This window comes from Oryzias melastigma, linkage group LG12 (assembly GCF_002922805.2).
Source record: "Oryzias melastigma strain HK-1 linkage group LG12, ASM292280v2, whole genome shotgun sequence".
Lineage (NCBI taxonomy): Eukaryota > Metazoa > Chordata > Actinopteri > Beloniformes > Adrianichthyidae > Oryzias > Oryzias melastigma.
This window is the reverse complement of record NC_050523.1, coordinates 21,655,068-21,667,201: the sequence shown is the minus strand read 5'-3', so window position 1 is coordinate 21,667,201 and position 12,134 is coordinate 21,655,068. Positions and strand designations below refer to the sequence as shown.

Sequence of the window (12,134 nt, the reverse complement as noted above, 5' to 3'; positions counted from 1 at the left end):
ACGCCGGGTTCACACCGCACGCAGAAGCGCCGCGGAAAGGCGCCCTTGTTAACCTATGGGGTTGTTCATGCTAGACGCGGAGCGCCGCGGTCCTCTACAGGTGGCTCACGCAGTGCAGCAATCGTTTCGCTGGCTGGTCTGATCCTCATCAATCCTGGCAGGAAGTTACGCCAAGACACAATAGAAAATCTAGGCAAATTCTCAAAATATAAAAATCTTTTTTTACAATAAAATACCACAAGTGTGGTCATATTTTCGTATCTAAACAGACAGTAGGGATGAAAATACAGCATTCCCTCCTTATTTGCGGGGGTTCGGGACCGGAGACCTCCGTGAATACGCCATATTTGCCAATACAGAGAACCCCCATCCCCCACCAAGAATGTCCTTTAATGATCAACACTCATCAAAAACATTTCTGATCATACTTTGCAAACATGTATTAAAGAACATTTGAGAATTGCTCAACACAGTTTTTTACTTCAAAATCCAGAACAATAGACCTTTTCATGAGGACCATCTCTGTTTCTATGTCTTAAAAAACCGCGTGCTTCCTCCTTCATCAAAGGAGTGCGAGAGGACATATCTATCCAGGATTTGCTGGTGTCAAATTCATTGTAGAAGCTGTAAATGACCACAGCTGAACAGAAGTGCATGTGGACGGTTGCGAAAAAATACACGTCTGGTGTGAACTGAAAGTGAAGCGGAGACCGCGCACACTTTGCTCCGCCGCGCCTCCGCGTGAACCTGTCAATAGTTGTGTTTCCATTACACATATGCGCCAAATTTTATAGAAATTCTAGAAATGTAAAAAAAATACAAAATTTTGCTATTTTCATTTAATCATAAATATGTAAATAAACACAAACTACCTCACACAATAAATAATTCAAGAAGTATTTTGGCAGTTTACCAACAAATATACTTTTTGGGACTAAATTGGCCCATTTTTAGTATAAAAAAATGTATACTTAGAAGTATACAGTTACCTTCCTAGTATAGTATTAGTTCACTGGCAATAAACTTACTTAATAAAGTTTACTCTAAGTTTATGAAAGTACACTCTGAAGTATATCTAAAGTAGTGTTTGAGGTTTGCTTTTACTGATTAGTGTATTAAAATATTTTTAATATACTGGAAATATCCCAAGAATACATCTACTCCACTTTTAATGCTATGTAAGAAAATGTTTAAGGACAGTGACAAATATAGGCTAAATATATTTAGATTTGTGGTATATTAATAAGTATAATAAAAGGGAACTTAACATGAACTTATGAACTTGTAAAGTTGATCTCTAGTGCTGTAAGTACCTACAAAGTAAACTAAACTTAAATTTTGTTTAAATTAGGTATACTTCAAACGAACATAATTTTGGTAAGGGTAGTCTAGGTAGTGGGCTGCACGGTGGCGCAGTGGTTAGCGCTCTCGCCTCACAGTGAGAAGGCCCCGGTTCGACTCCCGGCTGGGACCTTTCTGTGTGGAGTTTGCATGTTCTCCCCGTGCATGCGTGGGTTTTCACCGGGGACTCCGGCTTCCTCCAACCGTCCAAAAACATGCTTCATAGGTTAATTTGTGACTCTAAATTGCCCCTAGGTGTGTCTGTGAGAGTGGATGTGTGTGTGATTGAGGCCCTGAGACAGACTGGCGACCTGTCCAGGGTGTACCCTGCCTTCGCCCATCAGTAGCCGGGATAGGCTCCGGCACCCCGCGACCCCGAAAGGGACACAGCGGTCAGGAAGATGGATGGATGGATGGATGGTAGTCTAGGTAGTGTAGATTCCAGGACCTGCAGACATCCAGGAAGAATGATGTGGAGGAACAGCTTCAATAACCACCACACTCATACATTCTGGAGATGGACTACAACTGTCTGGTTCCTTCTATCAAGACACTTCTGAGCCCTGACCAACAGAGGGAACGTCTCAACTGGACCAAAGAGAAGGAGGACTGTTGACCAGAGGTGATCAGAAGGTTCTAGAAGAATTCATAATTACTTCTGCTGAGGATGTGGATGGAGATGCAGGACCTGGACTCTGACCAGACTATTGAAGGTAGAAGATAGACATAGAAAATACATTATTTTAATTGTTGTGATCATAATCTGTCTTTATTTTTCTACAAAAACGGATAAGTAAATTGTGATTTCATCAGTTTTTTAGTTCTCAAAAATGTTTTTTGTGGGTGGAGCCTCTATTTATGTAAAAAAGAAGTAATTGAAATCAATTATCCATGAAAATTTAATTTTATGGATGACATTATGGCAATAGAAACACTTTTCCATGATATATTTTTGTTTTTTCAAGGGTCTGTATATGTATTTTAATCTGATCCTAATAGAATGTTTCTTGTTGGGGAAAGCGATGCCTCCGGAGGTCTTTTATTGTGTGCTAAACTGCACATTTCACTCGTTCCTGTTCAGCTGCAAAGCTGATCCACATAGGAAACAATCAAGTGCCACCAGACAAACTGATAAATGTGTGACACAAAGTTGGAGCATAGCAGCCTCCCCCCACCTCGGCCTTCATCCGTGACATCAGAGGGGCGGCGGTGGCGGTGGTGGGATGGTTGCACCTCTGCCAGGATTGGGAGCGGCTGCTCTGCAGCCTCCCAGGTCCAGCTGGCTGTTTGATCATGGCAGTTGACCTCTGTAGAAACAAGACGGCAGAACCAAAGAGGACGAGCCCGTCGGCGCTCTCTGCAGCCCTTGTTTGCTCCAAATATGAAAACAGGGTTAATTGTATTTAACAATATGCTCTGTAACCCCTGTTTGAGCGCCACCCTCCCCTCCTTGATTAGAATTAGAATCACATCTGGCTCCGTGTTCTGTCCCTCATTACAGCTGAATCTCATTACAAGCGGCTCCCGCGGGAGGGCCGCTCCGGGTTTTTAAGCACACTTTTTCTTTTCTTCCTGCCTCTTGCTTATTTCATCTGCTTCGCCGCATCTTTTCTTCTGCGTTTACATTAGCGGAAGTCCTCATCTGAGAGAATGACTGAGCACCGGCACATTCCTCCTCCTCCTCCCAGAGCCTAGAAATTGTTTTACAGTGCCAATTAAAGTAGGTATGTTCAGTTTTTTTTTTCAGAATATGTATTATTCACACTCTATTATTTGTTGCGGTGAAAAAGAGACAGGAAAAACTAACTAAAATAGGACTCTGAGTGAGTTCCTCTTCCTCGCAATATAAACTACACCAAAGGTCTTGAAGTACATGAGGAAAATGAGGCAGTTTATTTATGGAGTCGTGAAGTCCAACTGAATAATAAAAGTCTATACATATAACCAGATTTTAATCTTTGCTTCTGCACAAAACCTGCCTTACTTGGAGTTAATTTAGAATGAAGAAAAGTTTCACAGAGATAAAACATTCACTTAAAGGCATAGCAGGAGTTTCTCCACCAGCTTCAATAACACTTCTATCGGGTAACAAAAGGGTTTTATTTGCACCTTTATATCCATATAAAATAACAGAAAACAGCACATTTTAATTAAAAAAATAACAGTTTTAGCTTCAACTTGTGAAGGGAAGCACTGAGGTTTGTCAGTTCTCAATCAGCGGAGAATCACAGAGCATGCAGGGCGCCTGCAGGATCTTCTTTATCCACTCTGGATCTGCAGGAAAAAAATAGGATCAACTTGATAAATAATCTGCACTCGATCTGATAAGGATTGGATTATGGCAACTTCAAAAATACATATTCATGTCTGGAACACTTAAAAAGTTACACAACCGCTTTTGCCGGGTAATTTTTACCCGATATAATACACCTAATAAAAAGTATTTGTCATAAAAAAAATGGGTCAAAATGTGATATAAAGTAGAGTAATTTCATCTAATTTTTAACTGTGGTTTATGTAACAAAATGGCAAATAAAAACATAAGAAGATCCTAGAAACATGCACGAAAATTACTGAAAAATTAGGAATTTGAGAAGGAAAAATTCTCCCAAAAATAAAAAATAAATAATGATACTGGAGACTTGGCCTTTTGTCCATTCATTCCTGTGACATGCAAGACTTTACCCAGGGACACGCAAAAGAATCCAACATATTTAAAATCATGTAAATGTTTTTGCTCGGGTGAAAATCACTCGGCGATAGTGCTCTAGGGTTAAAAAGAAAAAAAAGACACAATGGGAATATAATGATTTTAATTAAAAATCTTAATATTTCTTTGCTTTGCTGCACATATGTCTATTTATGATGATAAATAATTACACTGCAAATAAGGTAGACTAAGATCTTTATTATTTTTTTATTTTCTTATCAATATCTGACTTTATTTTTGTGTTTTGCTATTTTTTTATTGTATTATTCTATAATTAATGCTTTAAAAAACTTATATAAACACATGTTGCATATTATCAAAGAATGCTAGTTTTTTCTTGATTTTCATCACATTAAAATCTTCAGTAATAAATTTTACAAATAAATATTGAATAATCAAATGATAATTCGGGTTGAATCTCTGTGTTTTATGTCATTTGCTCCGAAGCACTGCGGACAAGCTCACGGAGAAAAAAACAACAAACTCTTCTAAATGCTTCAGAGCTCCGATTGAAAATATATTTCTACTTTTTACCGGTGGTATAGATGTTGTTAACAAGACCTACAATTATTTATCACTTCATCCCTTTTTACATGATGTCCTTTCAGATTAGATACAGTTTTTAGATGACCTGTATCAAATGATCCACTTCTGCCACAAATCTCGCAGTGACAACTGTGAGCCAGCTGTGCATCCAGAATGCTGGTGTAATGAGACAGAAGCTCAGGAAGATCACTTAATGAGCGTACTCCAAACCAAACATCCATTAAAGGTTAACAACGAACCCCATAAAGCTCATTTCCACAATCATTTCTGCTTATTACGTTTGCATAGGTGAGGGGAAAACCACCATGTCAAGTGGGGATCTGAGCGGCGGAGCGGCTGATGTTGGGGGTGACAGGAGTGGATGTCTGATGGAGAGTGTGGCTGGGAAACGGAGGAGGAGGTGGATGGAAAGCGGCGCTTACCCTCAGGCTCTGGCAGTCTGGCAATGCTATCCAGCAGGAGGCAGCGTCTGAACGTCAGCGTTTGGCAGGCCTGGTATGACAACACACACCTGGAGGAGCCCGAGAAACGCGCATTAGAAATCAGGATGGCAGGGACAGGGACACACACGCGCACACACAACCGCACACACACAATGCAAAAGTTAAGAGGAAACAGCACTGAGGTGCATCTGACGGGCACAGACATGGAAATGTGCGCCCAGCTGAGGTGCCACGTTCCAGCTGAGGAGCAGACAGGAGAAATGGTTGACAGAAAATATTTATGAGGCGACGAAAGCGCCGCGCGGGTAAATATTAACCTGATATGACCTAAAGTTTCTATGAAAAGCAACTGTAAAATTTCTGGAAAACTTTTGAGCAACAATAGTATAAGACAAAGAAACTTATGATTTTACTACTTTAATTTATCAGAAAAAAGGGGAAAAAAGCAACAGGTATGAAAATGAGGAGAGTGTACCTGGGCCACAAGTGTCCGTTTTCACACGTGGTGTCTTTGTGGTCGGTGAAGGGTAGCACCGCCTGGCAGAAGGCGCAGCGCTCGGAGAACGTCTGCTTATTCATTTTATTCTTGATGTGGCCGATCAGCACCTGAGAGGAACGACATGCGGACAGAAATAATTCAGCAGAGGAGGCGGCTCTGGTTTGATTGTCATGTTTCATGTCAGATTTTTTTTTTTTGCCCTATCGCTCGAGAAAAAGACTTCAAGCCAGAACGCACCACGTGCACGGCACAGCATCGTTACTGCGGAGCATAAACCACGGTGGAGGGGCTCCTGAAACATCACACAAACAGCAGAGATCCACACACGGGAGCAGGCTAATCTCTGGGATTTACTCTACAGTGTTCTTGTTTATTAGACAAAAGGAAGTAGTAAAAATACACTTGCTAATTTCCATCCATCCATCCATTTTCTTGACCGCTTCTTCCCTTTCGGGGTCGCGGGGTGCCGGAGCCTATCCCGGCTACTGATGAGTGAAGGCGGGGTACACCCTGGACAGGTCGCCAGTCCGTCGCAGGGCATCAATCACACACTCATTCACTCTCACATTCACACCTAGGGTGAATTTATAGTCACCAATGAATCTATGAAGCATGTTTTTGGACGGTGGGAGGAAGCCGGAGTCCCCGGTGAAAACCCACGCATGCACGGGGAGAACATGCAAACTCCACACAGAAAGGTCCCAGCCGGGATTTGAACCGGGGCCTTCTCGCTGTGAGGCGAGAGCGCTAACCACTGCGCCACCGTGCAGCCCCACTTGCTAATTTAAATGGATTAAATACATTTTTTTTTTTTTAAATCTGATGACATTACTGATCAACACCATGTTGATTTAAAATGATTAAACTCTGGATTCAAGATCTGTTTCATTTTTGCTTTCATATTTTTCTTTTTTTATTTAGAGAAACTCTTTCAAGTTGGTTAAATGGTGGCTGCATGGTGGTGTAGTAGTTAGCACAGTGAGAAGGTTTTGTTCAAGTCCCGTTTGTGCTTATTCTGTGTGGAGTTTGCATCTGAACTCCGGTTTCCGTCTACGGTCCAAACATATGATGACTCTAAAGCCTAATCACAACTGCGCTTTACAAGGTGGGCAAAAAATGGGCAAACGTGGGCACCCAAGTGTGCCACAAAAAATGTTAAGGTCGTGCACCACTTGTTAATCCTGAAGAGTGAACTATGGGGCATGCTGCAGACGACAGGTCATGGCGAACACTTAAGCAACACGTAAGAGTAACTAAGGCGAAATGCTGTAGGATTTTTCTTTCCATTTTTTTTTTAAACCCACACCAGTGCACAAGGCAAGAGGGCAGTTAGTGTATATGTTTAGCCTGAATGTTAAGCTACAATCACACAGTATGGAAAGCCGTAAGGGCCAAAATCATGGAGAACTATGGCGAGCTGAGTCTACTCTTGACATGTTCTTGTCGTATACTTTGAATGAACATAGCGCTTCCGCTTTGTGTTGATTTTTTTCTGGTTTGCGCCTTCATTACACGCTCTGCGCAAAGTTTGTGATGAGAACACACTCAAAACACGGTGGTTCTTCACAATTTTGTTTGAAAACATGTTAAAAACGTGCTCAGAAGTTCTTCACAGTTTTGCCGCGAAAGGACACGATGAGAGAATGTCAAGAACAGACTCAACACACAGTTCTTCGTGGTTTTGATGTGCATAGTATGCAAACAGGAACATCAAGAACTTGCTCAGAACATGGAAGTTCTTTACAGTTTTGGCGTTCAAAGTACACGTCGAGGACATGTCAAGAATGGACTCAGAACGCGGTAGTTCTTTTTTTGCTGCACAAAGTACGCAACAAGAACACGTAAAAAACGTGCAGACAACGCAGGAGTTCTTCACGATTTTGGCCCCTATGGCTTTCCATAACCCTGGGCATGTGTTTCGTGTTCTTGAACGTGCTATATGAACTTTTATGAACGTGCATTCACCGAGATTTTTCTTCTTTTGTTCTTTTTACTGTTTGCTAGCGTGCGTCGGCCACATATAGCAGGTAGAGCCTTGGTGTAAAGTCAAAACGGTGCCAATCTCCCATCAGGGTTTTTCTTTCAAAGTTCTATTCTGATATATAAAATACTTGATGACATGTTTATGGGCGGACAGAAAAAGCAATTATTAATCTATTTTTTGTGGTTTTAAAAGGGCACTACCCACAGGCCACTACTAAATCCAAGCTCCTGATTGGTCAAAGTTCAGTGTTTTCGCAATTTAGCATCCAGCACATGACCAATGGCGGCCTGTTTTGTACGTAAAGCCCAAGACTGCACTTAAAAACTTGTGTTTACATAAACTTTTGATTGGAAATGGCTGCTTTAATGCATGTTGATGGAGGTTCTTTAAATTCTATTTTGATTTGAAAATTATGAAAACATATAAAATTGATCAGAATCAATCTAAGCTAAATAGATCAATAATTGATCTATAAAAGTAGAGATTGATCTAATTAATGCAAAATGCTAAAGTCCACTAGCTTGATGCTAACGTATAATGGGATTTCCTGTAGGACGGCTAATGCTATCGCTTGGTTGACATAAACATACATTGCTGACTAAATGAACATCTTTATAAACTCACAGGTATGAATTTTCTAAACTATTTTAAAGAAAAATGTTTTTAAGTAACCATATGTGGTCTAAAGCATCATTTTTAACTCATACTTCTTCTTCTGGAATAAGGTGTAATGTTATAGTGTGATTGCCACCTAGTGGCCAAACTGAAACGCCCTCCAGGAGAAGCAGAATTGTTGGATCTTCTCCATTTGAGAATCCATGAAACACTGCATGATATTAATCTCAGATTAATATGAAAATCTTCAAAACACCTTATTAATGTATTTCTGAACAAATGTGTCTAAATGTGTAAACGGGGTACATTAAAATATGAATTGAACTGAGTAAATCGAAAGAAAAAAAAATCGAATTGAATCTGGAAATTATTGGTGATACGAGCTCAAGTTCAAATGACGATTTCCTTCTTCCCTGCTAACAGAAACTCTCATTTATCCAGTGAGCGTTACCTCTGATGCTCTGTCGTTCCCATCTCTAGAAAGATACTCCATCAGGCCGCAGGTGGGGATGCTGGTGTTTTGTCCAATGGAGGTGTTGAGGTACACCACCCCCAACACTTTCTTCATATTCTCCCTCAACAGATGAGCCTCGGCGGCGTGGATGCTGGCCTGCAGCTCAGCCCTCTGCCTCTCCCGTTCTACTAGTGCAGACTCACTCTCTTCCGTCTCCACAGCTTCCACCTCATTTTCTTCAGCGATTTGGGATTCTCGGGGACGAGGTTTCCAGGTATCATTGCCACGAGAAGGTTGTACCGTCTGGTACAACACACGCACCAAGAAGAGCTTGAAGCGCCACAAGTAGGGTACGTCTGCTTCCTGGAGTTTCTGATCCAGCGCCTCTTCCAGCCACGTAGGAATGCAGCCGTTTTTGATAACGTCCCACCTCACCAAGTCCAGCAGGTCCGTCATTTTATACAAGTTCTGAGACGGGGACTTCAACAGCAGCTCTACAGCAGCGTCTGCTGCTTTCAGGGTCACAAAGTGGACCTGGTAAGTCCTGTTGATGGGGGGGTGTTTACCAACCAAACCCTGGGTGCTGAGAAGAGCAATGTACGCTCCGTTGGGGCTCACCGCTATCCCGTGGATCCGTCTGCCGGTGAGGTTCTCAACCTGTGGCATGTCTTCCTGTTTGAACGTCAAAGAGCTCCCCTGAAACATCGGTGTTAGCTTTTTGATCCAGCCGTCCATGGAACAGGAGTAGAGCGCCACGCTTTGCCGATCGATCGTTAAGGACACCACAGAGAGGGAGTGTAGTCCTGCTATGTGAGAGTTGTGCACGTTCATCCCGGCTGGTGAAATCACCAGTAAAGACCAGAAAATGTAGCAACCTCGAGACGCCACGATCAAGCTGCAGCTAGCTTTGTGGACCGGGTGCATCAGCGGGATGCACCGGATGTTCTCAACTGCGATGTTGTCACAATCCTTCCACAGGATGACCGGGTGTCTGAGGGTGAAGTAGCCTTTCACGCTTTTCAGGTGGACGGGTATGATCTTAATCGGACCTTCCTCACTGCCAATGATCAGTCCACTCATCTGACGATCCTCGGATTTGTACTCCCACCACGCAAAATCACTGGGCTCCGTCACGCCGGACTCAATCAGGTCGAAAAACAACACATCCTTCCCATTCGTGAAAGGCAGCAAGAATTTCCACAAAACAAGGTCACCGTTCTCCATCAACACGGCGAGGAGGACCATCTCCACGTCCACGCAGGTGTTATCCGGCTGAATCTGCCTGAACGTGTACGTGCTGGACCACTCCATCTTCAAAGGCGTCTGCATTCGGAAACGCCGCTGAAGCTCCTCAAAGTCCAGCAGGTTAGCCTCAGTCGGCTTGTTGTCCTTCCTGGCGTAGCCGCGCTCCTTCAGCAGCTCGCCGTACTTCTGGGTGAGATCTACCAGCAAGTTCCACTCGAGGTGCTTTTTGCTATGATGGATGGAAAGCCTGTTTTCAAGCGTTAAACAAGCAAGCAGACAGCGCCCGGCGGCATCGCAACCTAAAGGAGACCAACTTGCATACTTCATTCCCTTGTGGGTTCCGACTGACGGATTGATCACCCTGTTGGTCAGAAAAGCCTGCCTGATTGTGAAGTCAAGGTGTGAAGAGAACTTCTCCATCACTTGAGCCAACTCTGCTGATGGTCCCACCTTCAAGCACAGAAACACAAAGAATTACAGTTTACTACTTTAACAAGATTTAGCTAACAAAAAGTTGACATAAATCTAAAGAACTTTAGAGCCTCAGCTTCAAAACGTATAAAACAGTTCTTCAAATGCTGTTGCCAAAATGATCTAACTTTAGCTAATGACTGAAACTAACTAGAAGTGACGCCAAGAAATAAAAAAAAGACACAAACTAAATTTCAGGTTGATTTTCATATTGCAAAGAGATTTAATTATGTATAAGTTGCATCCACTTTCAACAATGACAAGTTTAAACACACGACTTTTAAAGTTCCACTTTGTTTATGTTTTGATCTTTTGTAAAAGCATTCAGTTGTTTTTAATTATGCAATTTCTTGACAAATAATAAAAAAACTGTGTTGTTTTCTTGGACATTTATTAGAAATTCACCTCTGAGTTGTGTGTGAGACTGTTAATGCAAAGTAAGCCTGCCCCTACTTCCCATCATCCATCTACTCTCCCCTGCTAGATTACAGCCCCTTGAAAACCCAACAATAATTTAACGGTGCAACAAAAATGGGGAGCAATTTTAAAGCTATCTAACCGTACAGTTTTGATTCCAGCTCAGACAAGAAAAACAAAGACGTTTATGGATTTATTAGTCTGCAAGTGGATGCATCAGAATGGAGCTTGTGGCTTGCCGTAGCAGCTTTTATGTCACACCTACAAGCTTTTTTTTCCAAACTGCATTTGTTCATCTACTCCTAATTCACAACAATTTTGATAAAGAATTTGACCCAGAAATGCAATTTTAAGTTTAATTTTCTTTACATTTATTTTTACATTCCTTTAAAATGGTGACAAAAATGCAACAAGAACATGATTAAAAACACTATTTTTTAAATTGCATTGGGACTTTAAAGTGAAAGTAATGCTGACTTTAAACTTTTCAAATTATAGATCATCCTTTTTTTTAAATTCTCACTTGTATTTTAGCTAGCCTAACCGTGTATGTAACAACTGTAGACGTAACTGTAGCTAAACAGTTTTCCATTAGTTTGCTTCAATTATAACAGGGTGAAAAAAAAACAGCATAAAATAAAAATGTATGTTCAAAGCTGTGATAATAAACACGGATACACTGCAGCACGTGTCTAAGTGTTTACTATCACAGTTATAAAGCTGTCGGGACTCTACGGTATTTACCCGCATTTTGCACGGTTCAGGCGGGACAGGGATGGACGACCTGTGCAGCATCAGGTGCTGTTTGTCACTGCGGACGTCACACAGCATCTCCATGATCAACAGAGAACTGGCGGTACACACGGACAGGCGGTGATCCGGCGACCAGGCGAGGGGCTGCTGCCCACTGACCGGTGACATGAGAGGCACTACTGGGTCCCGCTTAGCTGGGACGTGCCCACAGGCGGGTAAACCATGACTACCCTCCTGTTCTGGCTCAGTTTTGATCATGTATTGGAGCTCGTCTTCTGCAGCTTCAGGTTGAGAGGCGGCAGCCATATTTGTTGATGAGGGAAGTGACGTAAACAGTCAGCGCATCTAGCCCCTCCTACTTTCTCCCGCTCTTTTCAGTTTTGTCGTTTCCGGGAAAATCAAAAGTTTAAATATTAACAAAAATAAAAACAAAATAATACATTAATAATAAAAATGTTAAATTAATTTCCAACACTTTTGTTTTTGGTTTTAAATCCAGAATGTTTTATCATTTCCCAAATTAATTAGTTTTATGTGCTTTTGCTTTTTCACTTCAGCTTTTTTCACAAATGTTTTTATTCGAAAAACTTTCTGAAATGTCATGCTAAGTCGTGGTGAATATTGAGAGCCAGTGCGTTTATATGTATGTGTGTGCA

The 12,134-nt window shown here is 41.7% G+C and overlaps 1 protein-coding gene across 1 annotated transcript; it reads right to left on the bottom strand.

Moving 5' to 3' along the window:
• Window positions 1-3,422: 3,422 nt before the first annotated feature.
• Window positions 3,423-11,826, bottom strand: gtf3c4 (general transcription factor IIIC, polypeptide 4). The gene is made up of 5 exons (XM_024257719.2): window positions 11,470-11,826; window positions 8,590-10,287; window positions 5,516-5,646; window positions 5,020-5,108; window positions 3,423-3,615 (listed from the first exon to the last, which is right to left on the bottom strand). Exons 1-5 carry the CDS (start codon window positions 11,782-11,784, stop codon window positions 3,545-3,547), a joined length of 2,304 nt encoding a protein of 767 aa, XP_024113487.1. The 5' UTR covers window positions 11,785-11,826; the 3' UTR covers window positions 3,423-3,544.
• Between the last annotated feature and the right edge of the window lie 308 nt (window positions 11,827-12,134).